Here is a 24,414-nt window from a genome sequence, read left to right on the forward strand (position 1 = left end):
AGGTTTGGATGGTATTGCAGTGGAATTTATTAAAAAAGGGGGTGACTGTATTGTTGACTGGTTGGTAAGGTTATTTAATGTATGTATGACTCATGGTGAGGTGCCTGAGGATTGGCGGAATGCGTGCATAGTGCCATTGTACAAAGGCAAAGGGGATAAGAGTGAGTGCTTAAATTACAGAGGTATAAGTTTGTTGAGTATTCCTGGTAAATTATATGGGAGGGTATTGATTGAGAGGGTGAAGGCATGTACAGAGCATCAGATTGGGGAAGAGCATTGCGGTTTCAGAAGTGGTAGAGGATGTGTGGATCAGGTGTTTGCTTTGAAGAATGTATGTGAGAAATACTTAGAAAAGCAAATGGATTTGTATGTAGCATTTATGGATCTGGAGAAGGCATATGATAGAGTTGATAGAGATGCTCTGTGGAAGGTATTAAGAATATATGGTGTGGGAGGCAAGTTGTTAGAAGCAGTGAAAAGTTTTTATCGAGGATGTAAGGCATGTGTACGTGTAGGAAGAGAGGAAAGTGATTGGTTCTCAGTGAATGTAGGTTTGCGGCAGGGGGTGTGTGATGTCTCCATGGTTGTTTAATTTGTTTATGGATGGGGTTGTTAAGGAGGTAAATGCAAGAGTCCTCGAAAGAGGGGCAAGTATGAAGTCTGTTGGGGATGAGAGAGCTTGGGAAGTGAGTCAGTTGTTGTTCGCTGATGATACAGCGCTGGTGGCTGATTCATGTGAGAAACTGCAGAAGCTGGTGACTGAGTTTGGTAAAGTGTGTGGAAGAAGAAAGTTAAGAGTAAATGTGAATAAGAGCAAGGTTATTAGGTACAGTAGGGTTGAGGGTCAAGTCAATTGGGAGGTGAGTTTGAATGGAGAAAAACTGGAGGAAGTGAAATGTTTTAGATATCTGGGAGTGGATCTGTCAGCGGATGGAACCATGGAAGCGGAAGTGGATCATAGGGTGGGGGAGGGGGCGAAAATTTTGGGAGCCTTGAAAAATGTGTGGAAGTCGAGAACATTATCTCGGAAAGCAAAAATGGGTATGTTTGAAGGAATAGTGGTTCCAACAATGTTGTATGGTTGCGAGGCGTGGGCTATGGATAGAGATGTGCGCAGGAGGATGGATGTGCTGGAAATGAGATGTTTGAGGAAAATGTGTGGTGTGAGGTGGTTTGATCGAGTAAGTAACGTAAGGGTAAGAGAGATGTGTGGAAATAAAAAGAGCGTGGTTGAGAGAGCAGAAGAGGGTGTTTTGAAATGGTTTGGGCACATGGAGAGAATGAGTGAGGAAAGATTGACCAAGAGGATGTATGTGTCGGAGGTGGAGGGAACGAGGAGAAGAGGGAGACCAAATTGGAGGTGGAAAGATGGAGTGAAAAAGATTTTGTGTGATCGGGGCCTGAACATGCAGGAGGGTGAAAGGAGGGCAAGGAATAGAGTGAATTGGAGCGATGTGGTATACAGGGGTTGACGTGCTGTCAGTGGATTGAATCAAGGCATGTGAAGCGTCTGGGGTAAACCATGGAAAGCTGTGTAGGTATGTATATTTGCGTGTGTGGACGTGTGTATGTACATGTGTATGGGGGGGGGGGCCATTTCTTTCGTCTGTTTCCTTGCGCTACCTCGCAAACGCGGGAGACAGCGACAAAGTAAAAAAAAAAAAAAAAATATATTTTTTTTGTATATATATATATATATATATATATATATATATATATATATATATATATATATATATATATATATATATATATATATATATATATAATTGCCGGCTACAAAAGCAAGTAATGATATAATGTCATATAATGAAAATATAATTTCCATATAAAATGTAATGATTATTATTACTGCGGGTCAGTGGGATATTCTGGTCTCCTTTTTCAAAGACAGTCATGACATTTGCCGTTTCATATCCTCGGAATTACTCCTTCCTTTAGGTTCCTATCAAAGCCTATAGTTTCCTATTGAGCAGTATTTCGAATAGGCCTAGCAATTGCCTTAGCGCATTCCTTTTTTGCAAATGGCGAGGCTTTATCAGTTCGGTAAGACTTGAGGTTAATCTATATTAGCAATTTAACGGAAAATAAATGTTTCTCCACTCCACAGCCTCAAAGAAATCAAAATTGGAATAAAAAATCTATTATTATTTTTATATTTTGCTTTGTTGCTGTCTCCCGTTCTCGAATAAGAAAAAGCAGCCGAAAATTCGAGAGCAAAACCTATGATCAAGAGGCTACAGAACTAAAATAATATTTCTTTTTCCTTTTTTTTTAATTTTGCGAAAATATATTATACCATAATTAATCGATATGTATATAAAACATAATGGTTTATTATATGAAGTTTATGAGAAACGTGTTAAGTTTAAAAATGTAATAGCTTCGTACTAACAAATATTGTTTAGTATCAACCACCACACGTGTGACGAGTCTTGTTCGTAGTTTGTATTATTTGGCTAGCTGAGATGAGTGGGAAGAGAAAACGCCAACATATTTCTGAATCCAAAAAGGATTTATTTGATGAAGATGAAGCCAACGTAAGTTTCGATATACCACAGTATGTCGTGAGATGTGTATCACAGACGGGATGAAAGAGGACCACATTGGGAGCAAGTATTAGTATATATTTCATGTGCTGTCCTCCACAGCTATTCGAATATGTAAACTATATATATATATATATATATATATATATATATATATATATATATATATATATATATATATATGTATGTATTATTGCAATATTCAATTCGATAACTCGTGCAGTGTTTTCGGCTGGGTCATCAGGCACAAATCGTATCCATATTTGATATTAAGGTGATGGTAAAACTTTAAAGTAAGGGCGCCACTCACTTTCGTCTTTAAGTTATACTTGGTGTCATTAAATTTCATACATTTTGCCAACTATTCAGTATCGGGTCAAACGTTATTTTTTCTAGCTAGTTTATTTTCGACAGGGTCAAAGTCTAGTTTTTGCTCTGCATGGAAACAGGGTGAAGTTCCAGTAATGGAGTGCCACACAAAGAACTTGTAGATCTTGATGAAACACATGAAGTTGATTTATAGTAAGGTATCTCATGTATTTCTGTTCAGCATGTGACAAGGTTAGGAACTGAGAAAGGGGGATGAATGAGAATTAAAGGGATATCTGAGGGTTGTAAACATTTTATATCACCTATTCTGAGTGTTTGAAATCAGTTGGTGCCACTAACCCATAATCTATCAACTAGATGAGTTGATGCGCTTGCTTTATCCCAAAGTGATTTGCAAATATTTGAGCTTCGTGTGTGAAAACGATCATGAATGACTATCCTGAAGACATTCAAAGATAGACATCTATGATATGTTTCTTCAAATTCTGTAGACCTTGATTTGATTTGTAAATTACTCACATGCTGATAAGTCATAAAAAAAGACAACTTGCCTTTGCGGTGATAATCTTCCAAGCCTCCACCACACATCCACGATACAAGCCTCATGGATGGCAACACTAAGAATCATTACCAAAAAAATTATAAGTACATTATATTTCAATACATATTAATCAGTCAAGCTAATATTTTGAGAAACATTATGAAAATGGCAGTGTTAAATCCCATCCATTGGTATCAGAATATCTTTTTGTATTGTCAAAACATTTTGAAAAGTGACATCACATGTTTAAACTTCATGGTAAGACAGGTATTTATGTCCTATCGTTTGGCTCATATAGAGTATTGTAGGGTATAAAATGATGTTGCAGATCATGCTTTATCAATATGTCACCTAGGCTGACTATATACCTCTCAAGGAACCCATTCATGTGTTTTATCGAAATCTGAGTTTGCTTAATTGATGCATCTAGTTAGAATTTTACTGAAATAGGTTTAAGGGAATAGCCACATCTGTTTCATGTACTTTATATTGTTCATGGTCACGGAAAGGTAGTGGTTATTTTTCTGATTAGTCAGCAATCAGCAATAGCATTTGACCCACTGGTACTAATTACTCAGCATCAGGGGATGAATTGCTAATACTGTATAGCCTTTAACTTGCCACTGCTAACTAGTTGGTATCAGTGGGTTAAATGCTGTTTTAGACTAATCAGCACCAGTGAGTTAGATGTTACTTTGCTTATTTGACACTGGTTGGTCAAATTTTACATTGCTTATCAGTTGTCCCCAGTAGGTCAAGCATAATTTTGTTGACTATTCCAGTTGTTAGCATACGCTAACTCTTTCTCTCGTCAATCTAACCAACCTACGTAGTATGCCCCAGTAAAGTTTGAGTTTAGGAAAATACAGAATATTATGGATTTTGATAAAGTGCATACTGGTGTGGACTCACCACTTTCTAGAGTTGATTGAGAGTAGGGAAGCTCATATATATCTGTTCTATACATGAAAAGGTTAGGTACTTACAAAGTACGTAGGGCTTTGATTTTGAAGGAAAATGTGGGATTGAAGCACTTTATACCAATTATTCAGAGATAGGAATTTATTGGTATCACTTCCTCAAAACTTCATGCATGGACAATGGACATTCACAAATGACTAATGTGCATGTAGATGAACACAGATGTCCACCTAGCTGTTGTTCGGAGTGTGCAGAGCTTGATTTGAACTGTAGATCAATTTAAAAACCAAATGGAGCTGTAGAAAGTTAATATAACTTGCTTGGGAAGTGAAATAGCTCCATACCTGACCTACATGCCATGACACTTTTGCTCCATTGCTAGCAAGACACAGAATGCTACTAAAACAGTAGGGAATTACTTTACAACAGATAACTTGATAAAATGTGATACTAATCAAACAGTCTATTAACCCATCCAAACCCAACCTTTCTGAATATTTTCAAAATTCTTTCATATTTAAGTATTTTATTGTCATAGGTAATATTAAAGGATGTTACCCAATTTTGATGATGAATTACTTTATGTCCTCAAAATTGTGTAGTAATTGGGCGGTACTGGGGATGCGTTGTACTGTCTTATCATTCCATCTTACTATCTCGACATCTCCATCAGACCTATAATCATATGAACCTCTTCCCCCTTTTTTATTTTATTTTTTTTTCATCTCTGCTAGAATCTTCACTACACACCCTTGTGTGTAATTTGCCCTTATTGTGCCCGTAGCTCTGTACAAAGAACCTGCATTCATGTATTGATAAATGCAAATATGATATTACTATCATACGAAGAACCTGCATTCATGTATTGATAAATGCAAATATGATATTACTATCAACAAAGTCATGGGGAAAGCAATGAGGTTACAGGTCATTAGCCCAATGACTATATACATAGTCTTCCAAATTTACACTCACCTTATGAGAAGGATATAAGAGCAAGTGGTGATCTGCCCCCTGTGTCTATCTTGTGTGTCATTCAGCTTGTGACTGAGAGAATGTAAGGAGCAGAGTCTCCTACAGTTGTTGTCAGACAGGTTTGAACAGGATGATGTTGGAACCAAACAAAATTGGTAAAAGTAAAATTTCTATGAGCATTTAAACCTAGGGGTAACTACTGGAAGATTATATTTTCAGCTGCAGTATGTTACAGTAAAGGCAAATTATAATTGTATCACAAGAGATCACACAATTTTTAAAATCAGGACTATAAATGTAGTCATTGTGTTTGGATGGGTTAATATTTTGAATACCATTAAGAATCCCATCATCATCATCATCATCATCATCAAATGTGTGAAACTTTTTTACTGTTCTATGAAAACCTTTATATCTGTGTTCAGGTGATAGGAAGAACTGACATTAAAACCACATAAGATTGAGGTTGGACTACATCTTAATGAATTTACTTATGAAAGCAAATGTGACCAAGAAAAAGCAAACAAAAACATGTAAGCAAAAATGATGGAGCATCATACTGTCAGCCTCCTTCACCATAACTCCAGATTATAGTTTAGTAAGAGAGTAAGACGTGTGTGAGTAGGTAGAAAGGAGGGTGAGTGGTTCCAGGTGAAGATGGATCTGTGGTAGGGATGTTTGGTGTTACCATGACTGTTAGATTTATTGTGAATGGAGTGGTGAGGGAAAGGTATGCAAGGGTCTTGGAAGAGGAGCAGGTGTGTAGTGTTAAGGGTTGGCAGTAGACTGAGAGGTGAGTCAGTTGTTGTTTGCTGATAACTTGATGCTGGTGGCAGATTTGACCAAGGAAAAGTAGAAGTTGATGTCTGAGTTTAGGAGGGTATGTGAGAGAAAAAAGTTGAGTGTAAAAGCTAAGGTATTCGGTTTAACAGTTTTAAGGGACAGGTAAGTTAGGATGTGAGTTTGAATGGAGAAATTCTGGAAGAAGTGAGGTGTTATAGATACCTGGTAATGAACAGGTGGTGAATGGAACCATGGAAGTGAGTAATTGTATAGGTGGTGGGGTGAAGGATCAGGGAGCATTAAGGAATATGAAGAAAGAAAGGTCAGTATCTAGGAGGATGAAAATGAGTATCTCTGAAGGCATAGTAGTTCCAGTGCTGTTGTATGAATGCCATACATTCTCATCCATGGATGAGAATGTATGGAAGATTGTGAATGTGTTGGAAATGAAATGTTCAAGGACATTTTGTGGTGTGAAGAGGTTTGATCAAGTAAGTAAGGATGGGGTAAGCATGAGGTGTAGTAATGAGAGTGAGATTAAGTGGACTGAAGAGGATGTGCTGAAATTGTTTGGATATGTGTAGAAAATGAGTGAGGAGAGGTTGACAAAGAGGATACATGTGTCAGAAGTGGAGGGAACAAGAAGAAGGGGTAGACTGAATTGGGGATGGAATGACTGTCTGAATGAGATTGTGAGTGGTTGGGGCCTGATCATGCAGGAAGGTGAAAGGTATGCATGGATAGAGTGAATTGGAGCAGTGTGGTGTACAGTTGTTGATTTGCTGTTAGTGGACTGAACCAAGGCATATGAAGCTGCTGGGGAACCACAGAAAAGTCTGTGGGGCCCAGTTGTGGATAGGGGTTTGTGGTTTCGTTGTATTGCATATTACAGATAGAGAATGGATGTGAGCAAATGAGGCCTTTTTCATCTGTTCCTGGCTTGCCTTACTTATGCAGGAAATAGGGAACAAGTATGGAAAAATATAGGTTGCAAGCACCTGTTATTACAAGAATTTTTAACTCGTGTTATCTATAAGTTTTGTGTTTGTATTTGCGATGTAGATGTATAGATGTATCTAGAATGTATCCTCTCTTTTACTCTGTAAAAATATTTTGTTTGGACTGCCTTTTCCTGTAAGCCATCCCCTATGCGCTTTGAGGGAAGCATGTACAGTACTTAACATTACCTTGACATAATCTTCATATGTTTTTCAGGTGGATATGTACAAATGAGTCAGTACGTGAACACTTAGATAATGAGTGAGATTGATTGAAGCTATGTAGGGCAGATAACTAGAGATGTTGGTGTATCTCATATCACATCATAATTTTACATCATTATTATTATCTTTTTTTGTAATTATCAGTAAGATACCAAAGGGTTGCCAATATTGTTGACAGATTTTTTTATCTCGTTCAGTACATAAAGCCTTATATGTATATTTTATGCTTGTTCTATGTGAAAGAGAAAATCAGGTGATTTCTCATGTTGCTATCTGTTCCATGAGCATGAGAGACATTCTATTATATATCTTTGTGAATATCAGGATTAGGACTTCCCAAATATCAGTTTTTCACTGAGAAAACACTAGCTTTCCTTACTCTTTACCAATCACTCAGCCATTGTTGTGGCAAAATGTTTAAGGCCCATCTTTGGCTAAGCAGAAAGTAATACAGAGAGAACATCATTGGATGATTCAATTTCTGATGTTGGCAGCTCTTAGAATTCTGTAGGATCACATGCTATTAGTATTCATGAAAAAAATTAGCCTCATCATCTTGAAGGCTCAGAGGATCCAGCCTGCAATCCTTCTGTACAGACAAGGAATGTTTTGTTATGTTTTCTGAAGGTTAGATCATTAAAAATTATTAGTCCATAAGCTACCAGACCAGCATTTTACATTCCATTGATTATTCTGATATTTATTATTATTACTATTATTATTATTATTATTATTATTATTATTATTATTATTATTATTTATATTTTTATTTTGCTTTGTCGCTGTCTCCCGCGTTTGTGAGGTAGCGCAAGGAAACAGACGAAAGAAATGGCCCAACCCACCCCCATACACATGTATATACATACACGTCCACACACGCAAATATACATACCTATACATCTCAATGTACACATATATATACACACACAGACACATACATATATACCCATGCACACAATTCACACTGTCTGCCTTTATTCATTCCCATCGCCACCTCGCCACACATGGAATACCATCCCCCTCCCCCCTCATGTGTGCGAGGTAGCGCTAGGAAAAAACAACAAAGGCCCCATTCGTTCACACTCAGTCTCTAGCTGTCATGCAATAATGCCCGAAACCACAGCTCCCTTTCCACATCCAGGCCCCACACAACTTTCCATGGTTTACCGCAGACGCTTCACATGCCCTGATTCAATCCACTGACAGCACGTCTACCCCGGTATACCACATCGATCCAATTCACTCTATTCCTTGCCCTCCTTTCACCCTCCTGCATGTTCAGGCCCCGATCACTCAAAATTTTTTTCACTCCATCTTTCCACCTCCAGTTTGGTCTCCCACTTCTCCTCGTTCCCTCCACCTCCGACACATACATCCTCTTGGTCAATCTTTCCTCGCTCATTCTCTCCATGTGCCCAAACAATTTCAAAACACCCTCTTCTGCTCTCTCAACCACACTCTTTTTATTTCCACACATCTCTCTTACCCTTACATTACTTACTTGATCAAACCACCTCACACCACATATTATCCTCAAACATCTCATTTCCAGCACATCCACCATCCTGCGCACAGCTCTATCCATAGCCCACGCCTCGCAACCATACAACATTGTAGGAACCACTATTCCTTGAAACATACCCATTTTTGCTTTCCGAGATAATGTTCTCGACTTCCAAACATTCTTCAAGGCTCCCAGGATTTTCGCCCCCTCCCCCACCCTATGATTCACTTCCGCTTCCATGGTTCCATCCGCTGCCAGATTCACTCCCAGATATCTAAAACACTTCACCTCCTCCAGTTTTTCTCCATTCAAACTTACCTCCCAATTTCTCATGCCACAAGTATCTTTTGCGCAAGCCATCACTGCTCCCCTAAATACATCCCATTCCACCCCCACTCCCCTTACCTCCTTTGTTCTCACCTTTTTCCATTCTGTACTCAGTCTCTCCTGGTACTTCCTCACACAAGTCTCCTTCCCAAGCTCACTTACTCTCACCACCCTCTTCACCCCAACATTCTCTCTTCTTTTCTGAAAACCCATACAAATCTTCACCTTCGCCTCCACAAGATAATGATCAGACATCCCTCCAGTTGCACCTCTCAGCACATTAACATCCAAAAGTCTCTCTTTCGCACGCCTGTCAATTAACACGTAATCCAATAACGCTCTCTGGCCATCTCTCCTACTTACATACGTATACTTATGTATATCTCGCTTTTTAAACCAGGTATTCCCAATCACCAGTCCTTTTTCAGCACATAAATCTACAAGCTCTTCACCATTTCCATTTACAACACTGAACACCCCATGTATACCAATTATTCCCTCAACTGCCACATTACTCACCTTTGCATTCAAATCACCCATCACTATAACCCGGTCTTGTGCATCAAAACCACTAACACACTCATTTAGCTGCTCCCAAAACACTTGCCTCTCATGATCTTTCTTCTCATGCCCAGGTGCATATGCACCAATAATCACCCATCTCTCTCCATCAACTTTCAGTTTTACCCATATTAATCTAGAATTTACTTTCTTACACTCTATCACATACTCCCACAACTCCTGTTTCAGGAGTAGTGGTACTCCTTCCCTTGCTCTTGTCCTCTCACTAACCCCTGACTTTACTCCAAAGACATTCCCAAACCACTCTTCCCCTTTACCCTTGAGCTTCATTTCATTCAGAGCCAAAACATCCAGGTTCCTCTCCTCAAACATACTACCTATCTCTCCTTTTTTCACATCTTGGTTACATCCACACACATTTAGACACCCCAATCTGAGCCTTTGAGGAGGATGAGCACTCCCTGTGTGACTCCTTCTTCTGTTTCCCATTTTAGAAAGTTAAAGTACAAGGAGGGGAGGATTTCTGGCCCCCTGCTCCCGTCCCCTCTAGTCGCCTTCTGCGACACATGAGGAATGCGTGGGAAGTATTCTTTCTCCCCTATCCCCAGGGATAATATATATATGTGTCGGAGGTGGAGGGAACGATGAGAAGAGGGAGACCAAATTGGAGGTGGAAAGATGGAGTGAAGAAGATTTTGTGTGATCTGGGCCTGAACATGCAGGAGGGTGAAAGGTGGGCAAGGAATAGAGTGAATTGGAGCGATGTGGTATACCGGGGTTGACGTGCTGTCAGTGGATTGAATCAGGGCATGTGAAGCGTCTGGGGTAAACCATGGAAAGCTGTGTAGGTATGTATATTTGCGTGTGTGGACGTATGTATATACATGTGTATGGGGGTGGGTTGGGCCATTTCTTTCGTCTGTTTCCTTGCGCTACCTCGCAAACGCGGGAGACAGCGACAAAGCAAAAAAAAAAATATATATATATATTATCCCTGGGGATAGGGGAGAAAGAATACTTCCCACGTATTCCCTGCATGTCGTAGAGGGCGAATAAAAGTGGAGGGAGCGGGGGCCTGGAAATCCTCCCCTCTTGTTGTTTTTTTAATTTTCGAAAACAAGGAACAGAGAAGGGGGCCAGGTGAAGGTATTCCCTCAGAGGCCCAGTCCTCTGTTCTTAATGCTACTTTGCTAACTCGGGAAATGGCGAATAGTTTGAAAGAAAAGAAAAGGAATATATATATATATATATATATATATATATATATATATATATATATATATATATATATATATATATATATATATACAGAGCATCAGATTGGGGAAGAGCAGTGTGGTTTCAGAAGGTAGAGGATGTGTGGATCAGGTGTTTGCTTTGAAGAATGTATGTGAGAAATACTTAGAAAAGCAAATGGATTTGTATGTAGCATTTATGGATATGGAGAAGGCATATGATAGAGTTGATAGAGATGCTCTGTGGAAGGTATTAAGAATATATGGTGTGGGAGGCAAGTTGTTAGAAGCAGTGAAAAGTTTTTATCGAGGATGTAAGGCATGTGTATGTGTAGGAAGAGAGGAAAGTGATTGGTTCTCAGTGAATGTAGGTTTGCGGCAGGGGTGTGTGATGTCTCCATGGTTGTTTAATTTGTTTATGGATGGGGTAGTTAGGGAGGTGAATGCAAGAGTTTTGGAAAGAGGGGCAAGTATGAAGTCTGTTGGGGATGAGAGAGCTTGGGAAGTGAGTCAGTTGTTGTTCGCTGATGATGCAGCGCTGGTGGCTGATTCATGTGAGAAACTGCAGAAGCTGGTGACTGAGTTTGGTAAAGTGTGTGAAAGAAGAAAGTTAAGAGTAAATGTGAATAAGAGCAAGGTTATTAGGTACAATAGGGTTGAGGGTCAAGTCAATTGGGAGGTGAGTTTGAATGGAGAAAAACTGGAGGAAGTGAAGTGTTTTAGATATCTGGGAGTGGATCTGGCAGCTGATGGAACCATGGAAGCGGAAGTGGATCATAGGGTGGGGGAGGGGGCGAAAATTCTGGGAGCCTTGAAGAATGTGTGGAAGTCGAGAACATTATCTCGGAAAGCAAAAATGGGTATGTTTGAAGGAATAGTGGTTCCAACAATGTTGTATGGTTGCGAGGCGTGGGCTATGGATAGAGTTGTGTGCAGGAGGATGGATGTGCTGGAAATGAGATGTTTGAGGACAATGTGAGGTGGTTTGATCGAGTAAGTAACGTAAGGGTAAGAGAGATGTGTGGAAATAAAAAGAGCGTGGTTGAGAGAGCAGAAGAGGGTGTTTTGAAATGGTTCGGGCATATGGAGAGAATGAGTGAGGAAAGATTGACCAAGAGAATATATGTGTCGGAGGTGGAGGGAACGAGGAGAAGAGGGAGACCAAATTGGAGGTGGAAAGATGGAGTGAAAAAGATTTTGTGTGATCGGGGCCTGAACATGCAGGAGGGTGAAAGGTGGGCAAGGAATAGAGTGAATTGGAGCGATGTGGTATACCGGGGTTGACGTGCTGTCAGTGGATTGAATCAAGGCATGTGAAGTGTCTGGGGTAAACCATGGAAAGCTGTGTAGGTATGTATATTTGCGTGTGTGGACGTATGTATATACATATGTATGGGGGTGGGTTGGGCCATTTCTTTCGTCTGTTTCCTTGCGCTACCTCGCAAACGCGGGAGACAGCGACAAAGCAAAAAAAAAATATATATATACATATACATATATATATATGGAAAGCTGTGTAGGTATGTGTATTTGCGTGTGTGGACGTATGTATATACATGTGTATGGCGGTGGGTTGGGCCATTTCTTTCGTCTGTTTCCTTGCGCTACCTCGCAAACGCGGGAGACAGCGACAAAGCAAAAAAAAAATACATATATATATATTTCTTTTTTTCTTTGTCGCTGTCTCCCGCATTTGCGAGGTGGCGCAAGGAAACAGACAAAAGAAATGGCCCACCCCAATCCCATACACATATATATACATACACGTCCACACACGCAAATATTCATACCTATACATCTCAATGTACACATATATATACACACACAGACACATACATATATACCCATGCACACAATTCACACTGTCTGCCTTTATTCATTCCCATCACCACCTCGCCACACATGGAATACCATCCCCCTCCCCCCTCATGTGTGTGAGGTAGCGCTAGGAAAAGACAACAAAGGCCCCATTCGTTCACACTCAGTCTCTAGCTGTCATGCAATAATGCCCGAAACCACAGCCCCCTTTCCACATCCAGGCCCCACACAACTTTCCATGGTTTACCCCAGACGCTTCACATGCCCTGATTCAATCCACTGACAGCACGTCAACCCCGGTATACCACATCTATCCAAATCACTCTATTCCTTGCCCACCTTTCACCCTCCTGCATGTTCAGGCCCCGATCACTCAAAATCTTTTTCACTCCATCTTTCCACCTCCAATTTGGTCTCCCACTTCTCCTCGTTCCCTCCACCTCCGACCAATATATCCTCTTGGTCAATCTTTCCTCACTCATTCTCTCCATGTGCCCAAACCATTTCAAAACACCCTCCTCTGCTCTCTCAACCACGCTCTTTTTATTTCCACACATGTCTCATACCCTTACATTACTTACTCGATCAAACCACCTCACACCACACATTGTCCTCAAACATCTCATTTCCAGCACATCCACCCTCCTGCGCAGAACTCTATCCATAGCCCACGCCTTGCAACTATACAACATTGTTGGAACCACTATTGCTTCAAACATACCCATTTTTGCTTTCCGAGATAATGTTCTCGACTTCCACACATTCTTCAAGGCTCCCAGGATTTTCGCCCCCTCCCCTACCCTATGGTTCATTTCCGCTTCCATGGTTCCATCTGCTGCCAGATCCACTCCCAGATATCTAAAACACTTTACTTCCTCCAGTTTTTCTCCATTCAAACTTACCTCCCAATTGACTTGACCCTCAACCCTACTGTACCTAATAACCTTGCTCTTATTCACATTTACTCTTAACTTTCTTCTTTCACACACTTTACCAAAGTCAGTTTCTGCAGTTTCTCACATGAATCAGCCACCAGCGATGTATCATCAGTGAACAACAACTGACTCACTTCCCAAGCTCTCTCATCCGCAACAGACTTCATACTTGCCCCTCTTTCCAAAACTCTTGCATTCACCTCCCTAACAACCCCATCCATAAACAAATTAAACAACCATGGAGAATCACACACCCCTGCCGCAAACCTACATTCACTGAGAACCAATCACTTTCCTCTCTTCCTACACGTACACATGCCTTACATCCTCGATAAAAACTTTTCACTGCTTCTAACAACTTGCCTCCCACACCATGTATTTTTAATACCTTCCACAGAGCATTTCTATCAACTCTATCATATGCGTTCTCCAGATCCATAAATGCTACATACAAATCCATTTGCTTTTCTAAGTATTTCTCACATACATTCTTCAAAGCAAACACCTGATCCACACATCCTCTACCACTTCTGAAACCACACTGCTCTTCCCCAATCTGATGCTATGTACATGCCCTCACCCTGTCAATCAGTACCCTCCCATATGATTTCCCATGAATACTCAACAAACTTATACCTCTGTAATTTGAGCACTCACTCTTATCCCCTTTGCCTTTGTACAATGGCACTATGCACGCATTCTGCCAATCCTCAGGCACCTCACCATGAGTCATACATACATTAAATAACCTTACCAACCAGTCAACAATACAGTCACCCCCTTTTTTTAATAAATTCCACTGCAGTACCATCCAAACCTGCTGCCTTGCTGGCTTTCATCTTCCGCAAAGCTTTTACTACCTCTTCTCTGTTTATCAAATCATTTTCCCTAACCCTCTTACTTTGCACACCACCTCAACCAAAACACCCTATATCTGCCACTCTATCATCAAACACATTCAACAAACCTTCAAAATACTCACTCCATCTCCTTCTCACATCACCACTACTTATCACCTCCCCATTAGCGCCCTTCAATGAAGTTCCCATTTGCTCCCTTGTCTTACGCACTTTATTTACCTCCTTCCAGAACATTTTTTTATTCTCCCTAAAATTCAATGATACTCTGTCACCCCAACTCTCATTTGCCCTCTTTTTCACCTCTTGCACCTTTCTCTTGACCTCCTGTCTCTTTCTTTTATACATCTCCCACTCAATTGCATTTTTTCCCTGCAAAAATCGTCCAAATGCCTCTCTCTTCTCTTTCACTAATAATCTTACTTCTTCATCCCACCACTCACTACCCTTTCTAATCAACCCACCTCCCACGCTTCTCATGCCCCAAGCATCTTTTGCGCAATCCATCACTGATTCCCTGAATACATCCCATTCCTCCCCCACTCCCCTTACTTCCATTGTTCTCACCTTTTTCCATTCTGTACTCAGTCTCTCCTGGTACTTACTCACACAAGTCTCCTTCCCAAGCTCACGTACTCTCACCACCCTCTTCACCGCAACATTCACTCTTCTTTTCTGAAAACCCATACAAATCTTCACCTTAGCCTCCACAAGATAATGATCAGACATCCCTCCAGTTGCACCTCTCAGCACATTAACATCCAAAAGTCTCTCTTTCGCACGCCTGTCAATTAACACGTAATCCAATAACGCTCTCTGGCCATCTCTCCTACTTACATACGTATACTTATGTATATCTCGCTTTTTAAACCAGGTATTCCCAATCACCAGTCCTTTTTCAGCACATAAATCTACAAGCTCTTCACCATTTCCATTTGCAACACTGAACACCCCATGTATACCAATTATTCCCTCAACTGCCACATTACTCACCTTTTCATTCAAATCACCCATCACTATAACCCGGTCTCGTGCATCAAAACCACTAACACACTCATTCAGCTGCGCCCAAATCAATTGCCTCTCATGATCTTTCTTCTGATGCCCAGGTGCATATGCACCAATTATCACCCATCCCTCTCCATCAACTTTCAGTTTTACCCATATTAATCGATAATTTACTTTCTTACATTCTATCACATGCTCCCACAACTCCTATTTCAGGAGTAGTGCTACTCCTTCCCTTGCTCTTGGCCTCTCACTAACCCCTGACTTTACTCCCAAGACATTCCCAAACCACTCTTCCCCTTTACCCTTGAGCTGTGTTTCACTCAGAGCCAAAACATCCAGGTTCCTTTCCTCAAACATACTACCTATCTCTCCTTTTTTCACATCTTGGTTACATCCACACACATTTAGACACCCCAATCTGAGTCTACGAGGAGGATGAGCACTCCCCGCATGACTCCTTCTGTTTCCCAATTTTAGAAATTTAAAATACAAGGAGGGGAGGATTTCTGGCCCGCGCCCGTCCCCTCTAGTCGCCTCCTAGGACACGTGAGGAATGCGTGGGAAGTATTCTTTCACCCCTATCCCCAGGGATAATATAGAAGCAGTGAAAAGTTTTTATCGAGGATGTAAGGCATGTGTATGTGTAGGAAGAGAGGAAAGTGATTCGTTCTCAGTGAATGTTGGTTTACGGCAGGGGTGTGTGATGTCTCCATGGTTGTTTAATTTTTTTATGGATGGGGTTGTTAGGGAGGTGAATGCAAGAGTTTTGGAAAGAGGGGCAAGTATGAAGTCTGTTGGGGATGAGAGAGCTTGGGAAGTGAGTCAGTTGTTGTTCGCTGATGATACAGCGCTGGTGGCTGATTCATGTGAGAAACTACAGAAGCTGGTGACTGAGTTTGGTAAAGTGTGTGAAAGAAGAAAGTTAAGAGTAAATGTGAATAAGAGCAAGGTTATTAGGTACAATAGGGTTGAGGGTCAAGTCAATTGGGAGGTAAGTTTGAATGGAGAAAAACTGGAGGAAGTAAAGTGTTTTAGATATCTGGTAGTGGATCTGGCAGCGGATGGAACCATGGAAGCGGAAGTGGATCATAGGGTGGGGGAGGGGGCGAAAATCCTGGGAGCCTTGAAGAATGTGTGGAAGTCGAGAACATTATCTCAGAAAGCAAAAATGGTATGTTTGAAGGAATAGTGGTTCCAACAATGTTGTATGGTTGCGAGGCATGGGCTATGGATAGAGTTGTGCGCAGGAGGATGGATGTGCTGGAAATGAGATGTTTGAGAACATTGTGTGGTGTGAGGTGGTTTGATCGAGTAAGTAATGTAAGAGTAAGAGAGATGTGTGGAAATAAAAAGAGCGTGGTTGAGAGAGCAGAAGAGGGTGTTTTGAAATGGTTTGGGCACATGGAGAGAATGAGTGAGGAAGATTGACCAAGAAGATATATGTGTCGGATGTGGAGGGAACGAGGAGAAGTGGGAGACCAAATTGGAGGTGGAAAGATGGAGTGAAAAAGATTTTGAGTGATCGGGGCCTGAACATGCAGGAGGGTGAAAGGAGGGCAAGGAATAGAGTGAATTGGATCGATGTGGTATACTGGGGTTGACGTTCTGTCAGTGGATTGAATCAGGGCATGTGAAGCGTCTGGGTTAAACCATGGAAAGCTGTGTAGGTATGTATATTTGCGTGTATGGACGTATGTATATACATGTGTATATACACATGTATATACATATGTCCACACACGCAAATATACATACCTACACAGCTTTCCATGGTTTACCCGAGACGCTTCACATGCCCTGATTCAATCCACTGACAGCACGTCAACCCCGGTATACCACATCGATCCAATTCACTCTATTCCTTGCCCTCCTTTCACCCTCCTGCTTGTCCAGGCCCCGATCACACAAAATCTTTTTCACTCCATCTTTCCACCTCCAATTTGGTCTCCCACTTCTCCTCCTTCCCTCCACCTGCGACACATATATCCTCTTGGTCAATCTTTCCTCACTCATTCTCTCCATGTGCCCAAACCATTTCAAAACACCCCCTTCTGCTCTCTCAACCACGCTCTTTTTATTTCCACACATCTCTTACCCTTACGTTACTTACTCGATCAAACCACCTCACACCACACATTGTCCTCAAACATCTCATTTCCAGCACATCCATCCTCCTGCGCACAACTCTATCCATAGCCCACGCCTCGCAACCATACAACATTGTTGGAACCACTATTCCTTCAAACATACCCATTTTTGCTTTCCGAGATAATGTTCTCGACTTCCACACATTCTTCAAGGCTCCCAGGATTTTCACCCCCTCCCCCACCCTATGATCCACTTCCGCTTCCATGGTTTCATCCGCTGCCAGATCCACTCCCAGATATCTAAAACACTTTACATCCTCCAGTTCTTCTCCATTCAAACTTACCTCCCAATTGACTTGACCCTCAACACTACTGTACCTAATAACCTTGCTCTTATTCACATTTACTCTTAACTTTCCTCTTTCACACACTTTACCAAACTCAGTCACCAGCTTCTGCAGTTTCTGACATGAATCAGCCACCAGCGCTGTATCATCAGCGAACAACAACTGACTCACTTCCCAAGCTCTCTCATCCCCAATAGACTTCATACTTGCCACTCTTTCCAAAACTCTTGCATTTACCTCCCTAACAACCCCATCCATAAACAAATTAAACAACCATGGAGACATCACACACCCCTGCCGCAAACCTACATTCACTGAGAACCAATCACTTTCCTCTCTTCCTACACGTACACATGCCTTACATCCTCGATAAAAACTTTTCACTGCTTCTAACAACTTGCCTCCCACACCATATATTCTTAATACCTTCCACAGAGCATCTCTATCAACTCTATCATATGCCTTCTCCAGATCCATAAATGCTACATACAAATCCATATATATATACACATATATACACACACACACACACACACACACACACACATACATACATATATATACATATGAAAAATGTAAGAAATAATTTAGAAAACTGAAACTTCTAGCTTGAAATGAAATGAAAAAATGAATGTCACATAATGGTTCAACCTCTGGCTATGGAAAAGGGAAATGTATAATTTATTTACACAACGTCAATAGTAGTTTTCATCAAATTAACCACTGTATCATACTGCCTGGTCCACTTCTCTTATCATGAAACTGGAATATTGGCTTATGATGTTTCTCAATTGTCTTCATTACACAAAGTACAACCATATCATGGATACATGAGGGTAGGTAGTTGGTCATCCGCCATAATAAAGCCTTGACAGACCAAAAGTTTATCTGGACCTCAACTTTTCCAGTACATTCATGAAAAACACCTTTTGCTTTCCATCTCTATCACTTTGAAAAAAATGCTCCCTTTGTTCACATTTCAATGAAAGAATAAGCTTCAATGTCTAAGCTACATTCTTTTCCAATTTCACTATTTTCTTGTCAGAGAACCATATATGAAAACTATCACTCCAGTAACAACTATAAACATTTATATATATATTTTTTTTTTCATACTATTCGCCATTTCCCGCATTAGCGAGGTAGCGCTAAGAACAGAGGACGGGACCTTTGAGGGAATATCCTCACCTGGCCCCCTTCTCTGTTCCCTCTTTTGGAAAATTAAAAAAAAACCGAGAGGGTAGGATTTCCAGCCCCCCCGCTCCCTTCCCTTTTCGTCGCCTTCTACGACGCGCAGGGAATACGTGAGAAGTATTCTTTCTCTATTCCCAGGGACTAAATATATATATATATATATATATATATATATATATATATATATATATATATATATATATGCGTGCATAGTGCCATTGTACAAAGGCAAAGGGGATAAGATTGAGTGCTCAAATTACAGAGGTATAAGTTTGTTGAGTATTCCTGGTAAATTATATGGGAGGGTATTGATTGAGACGGTGAAGGCATGTACAGAGCATCAGATTGGGGAAGAGCAGTGTGGTTTCAGAAGTGGTAGAGGATGTGTGGATCGGGTGTTTGCTTTGAAGAATGTATGTGAGAAATACTTAGAAAAGCAAATGAATTTGTATGTAGCATTTATAGATCTGGGGAAGGCATATGATAGAGTTGATAGAGATGCTCTGTGGAAGGTATTAAGAATATATGGTGTGGGAGGCAAGTTGTTAGAAGCAGTGAAAAGTTTTTATTGAGGATGTAAGGCATGTGTACGTGTAGGAAGAGAGGAAAGTGATTGGTTCTCAGTGAATGTAGGTTTGCGGCAGGGGTGTGTGATGTCTCCATGGTTGTTTAATTTGTTTATGGACGGGGTTGTTAGGGAGGTGAATGCAAGAGTTTTGGAAAGAGGGGCAAGTATGAAGTCTGTTGGGGATGAGAGAGCTTGGGAAGTGAGTCAGTTGTTGTTCGCTGATGATACAGCGCTGATGGCTGATTCATGTGAGAAACTGCAGAAGCTGGTGACTGAGTTTGGTAAAGTGTGTGAAAGAAGAAAGTTAAGAGTAAATGTGAATAAGAGCAAGGTAATTAGGTACAGTAGGGTTGAGGGTCAAGTCAATTGGGAGGTAAGTTTGAATGGAGAAAAACTGGGTATATTTGAAGGAATAGTGGTTCCAACAATGTTGTATGGTTGCGAGGCATGGGCTATGGATAGAGTTGTGAGCAGGAGGATGGATGTGCTGGAAATGAGATGTTTGAGGACAATGTGTGGTGTGAGGTGGTTTGATCGAGTAAGTAACGTAAGGGTAAGAGAGATGTGTGGAAATAAAAATAGCGTGGTTGAGAGAGCAGAAGAGGGAGTTTTGAAATGGCTTGGGCACATGGAGAGAATGAGTGAGGAAAGATTGACCAAGAGGATATATGTGTCGGAGGTGGAGGGAACGAGGAGAAGTGGGAGACCAAATTGGAGGTGGAAAGATGGAGTGAAAAAGATTTTGAGTGATCGGGGCCTGAACATGCAGGAGGGTGAAAGGAGGGCAAGGAATAGAGTGAATTGGATCGATGTGGTATACCGGGGTTGACGTGCTGTCAGTGGATTGAATCAGGGCATGTGAAGCGTCTGGGGTAAACCATGGAAAGCTGTGTAGGTATGTATATTTGCATGTGTGGATGTATGCATATACACGTGTATGGGCGTGGGTTGGGCCATTTCTTTCGTCTGTTTCCTTGCGCTACCTCGCAAACGCGGGAGACAGCGACAAAGCAAAAAATATATATATATATATATATATATATTTCCCTGGGGATAGGGGAGAAAGAATACTTCCCACGTATTCCCTGCGTGTCGTAGAAGGCGACTAAAAGGGAAGGGAGCGGGGGGCTGGAGATCCTCCCCTCTCGTTTTTTTTTTTTTTTTTTTTTTTCCCAAAAGAAGGAACAGAGAAGAGGTCCATTTGAGGATATTCCCTCAAAGGCCCAGTCCTCTGTTCTTAACGCTATCTCGCTATCGCGGGAAGTAGCGAATAGTATGAAAAAAAATATATATATATGGAAATCCTCCCCTCTCATTTTTTGATTCTCCAAAGGAAGGAACAGAGAATGGGGCCAAGTGGAGATTTCCCTCAAAGGCTCAGTCCTCTGTTCCTAAATATATATATATATATATATATATATATATATATATATATATATATATATATATATTTTCATACTATTCCCCATTTGCCGCATTAGCGAGGGTAGCGTTAAGAACAGAGGACTGGGCCTTTGAGGGAATATCCTCATATGGCCCCCTTCTCTGTTCCTTCTTTTGGAAAATTTAAAAAAGAATGAGAGGGGAGGATTTCCAGCCCCCCGCTCCCTTCCCTTTTAGTCGCCTTCTACGACATGCAGGGAATACGTGGGAAGTATTCTTTCTCCCCTATATATATTTATCTGTTTATTCATTTTGCTCTGTCGCCGTCTCCCGCGTTAGCCTGGTAATGCAAGGAAACAGACAAAAGAATGGCCCAACCCACCCACACACACACGCATACACACACACGTCCACACACACCACATATACACACCCATACATCTCAACGTATACATACATATACACACACAGACATATATACCCATGTACATAATTCATACTGTCTGCCTTTATTCATTCCCATCGCCACCCTGCCACACATGGAATAACAACATCCTTCCTCCTCATGTGTGTGAGGTAGTGCTAGGAAAAGACAACAAAGGCCCTATTCGTTCACACTCAGTCTCTAGCTGTCATGTAATAATGCACCGAAACCACAGCTCCCTTTCCACATCCAGGCCCCACAGAACTTTCCATGGTTTACCCCAAACGCTTCACATGCCCTGGTTCAATACATTGACACCACGTCGCCCTTAGTGTACCACATCGTTCCAATTCACTCTATTCCTTGCACGCCTTTCACCCTCCTGGATGTTCAGGCCCCGATAACTCAAAATCTTTTTCACTCCATCTTTCCACCTCCAATTTGGTCTCCTACTTCTCCTCGTTCCCTCCACCTCCGACACATATATCCTCTTGTTCAATCGTTCCTCACTCATTCTCTCCATGTGCCCATACCATTTCAAAACACCCTTTTCTGCTCTCTAAACCACGCTCTTTTTATTTCCACACATCTCTCTTACCCTTACGTTACTTACTCGATCAAACCACCTCACACCACACATTGTCCTCAAACATCTCATTTCCAGCACATCCATCCTCCAGCGCAGAACTCTATCCATAGCCCATGCCTCGCAACCATACAACATTGTTGGAACCACTATTCCTTCAAACATACCCATTTTTGCTTTCCGAGATAATGTTCTTGACTTCCACACATTCTTCAAGGCTCCCAGGATTTTCGCCCCCTTCCCCACCCTATGATCCACTTCCGCTTCCATGGTTCCATCCGCTGCCAGATCCACTCCCAGATATCTAAAACACTTTACTTCCTCCAGTTTTTCTCCATTCAAACTTACCTCCCAATTGACTTGACCCTCAACCCTACTGTACCTAATAACCTTGCTCTTATTCACATTTACTCTTAACTTTCTTCTTTCACACAGTTTACCAAACTCAGTCACCAGCTTCTGCAGTTTCTCACATGAATCAGACACCAGAGCTGTATCATCAGCGAACAACAACTGACTCACTTCCCAAGCTCTCTCATCCCCAACAGACTTCATACTTGCCCCTCTTTCCAAAACTCTTGCATTCACCTCCCTAACAACCCCATCCATAAACAAATTAAACAACCATGGAGACATCACACACAATTTAATGATACTCTCTCACCCCAACTCACATATATATATATATATATATATATATATATATATATATATATATATATATATATATATATATATATTTTAGGGAGGATAAAAAGATGTTCTGGAAGGAGGTAAATAAAGTGCGTAAGACAAGGGAGCAAATGGGAACTTCAGTGAAGGGCGCAAATGGGGAGGTGATAACAAGTAGTGGTGATGTGAGAAGGAGATGGAGTGAGTATTTTGAAGGTTTGTTGAATGTGTTTGATGATAGAGTGGCAGATATAGGGTGTTTTGGTCGAGGTGGTGTGTAAAGTGAGAGGGTTAGGGAAAATGATTTGGTAAACAGAGAAGAGGTAGTGAAAGCTTTGCGGAAGATGAAATCCGGCAAGGCAGCAGGTTTGGATGGTATTGCAGTGGAATTTATTAAAAAAGGGGGTGACTGTATTGTTGACTGGTTGGTAAGGTTATTTAATGTATGTATGACTCATGGTGAGGTGCCTGAGGATTGGCGGAATGCGTGCATAGTGCCATTGTACAAAGGCAAAGGGGATAAGAGTGAGTGCTCAAATTACAGAGGTATAAGTTTGTTGAGTATTCCTGGTAAATTATATGGGAGGGTATTGATTGAGAGGGTGAAGGCATGTACAGAGCATCAGATTGGGGAAGAGCAGTGTGGTTTCAGAACTGGTAGAGGATGTGTGGATCAGGTGTTTGCTTTGAAGAATGTATGTGAGAAATACTTAGAAAAGCAAATGGATTTGTATGTAGCATTTATGGATCTGGAGAAGGCATATGATAGAGTTGATAGAGATGCTCTGTGGAAGGTATTAAGAATATATGGTGTGGGAGGAAAGTTGTTAGAAGCAGTGAAAAGTTTTTATCGAGGATGTAAGACATGTGTACGTGTAGGAAGAGAGGAAAGTGATTGGTTCTCAGTGAATGTAGGTTTGCGGCAGGGGTGTGTGATGTCTCCATGGTTGTTTAATTTGTTTATGGATGGGGTTGTTAGGGAGGTAAATGCAAGAGTTTTGGAAAGAGGGGAGGGTATGAAGTCTGTTGGGGATGAGAGAGCTTGGGAAGTGAGTCAGTTGTTGTTCGCTGATGATACAGCGCTGATGGCTGATTCATGTGAGAAACTGCAGAAGCTGGTGACTGAGTTTGGTAAAGTGTGTGGAAGAAGAAAGTTAAGAGTGAATGTGAATAAGAGCAAGGTTATTAGGTACAGTAGGGTTGAGGGTCAAGTCAATTGGGAGGTGAGTTTGAATGGAGAAAAACTGGAGGAAGTGAAGTGTTTTAGATATCTGGGAGTGGATCTGGCAGCGGATGGAACCATGGAAGCGGAAGTGGATCATAGGGTGGGGGAGGGGGCGAAAATTCTGGGGGCCTTGAAGAATGTGTGGAAGTCGAGAACATTATCTCGGAAAGCAAAAATGGGTATGTTTGAAGGAATAGTGGTTCCAACAATGTTGTATGGTTGCGAGGCGTGGGCTATGGATAGAGTTGTGCGCAGGAGGATGGATGTGCTGGAAATGAGATGTTTGAGGACAATGTGTGGTGTGAGGTGGTTTGATCGAGTGAGTAACGTAAGGGTAAGAGAGATGTGTGGAAATAAAAAGAGCGTGGTTGAGAGAGCAGAAGAGGGTGTTTTGAAG

General features: G+C 41.3%; 1 protein-coding gene across 1 annotated transcript in view; it reads left to right on the plus strand.

The window, feature by feature from the left end:
- The first annotated feature begins 2,389 nt into the window (after positions 1 to 2,389).
- LOC139759048 (ribosome biogenesis protein bop1-A) overlaps positions 2,390 to 24,414 on the plus strand; it is a 408,882-nt gene continuing 386,857 nt past the window's right edge. Inside the window, exon 1 of the mRNA XM_071680955.1 lies at positions 2,390 to 2,540. Coding sequence (XP_071537056.1) covers positions 2,469 to 2,540 — 72 coding nt within the window. The 5' untranslated portion in view covers positions 2,390 to 2,468. The remainder of the gene's footprint in view (positions 2,541 to 24,414) is intronic.

The sequence above is a fragment of the Panulirus ornatus genome, chromosome 32 (genome assembly GCF_036320965.1).
Source record: "Panulirus ornatus isolate Po-2019 chromosome 32, ASM3632096v1, whole genome shotgun sequence".
NCBI lineage: Eukaryota > Metazoa > Arthropoda > Malacostraca > Decapoda > Palinuridae > Panulirus > Panulirus ornatus.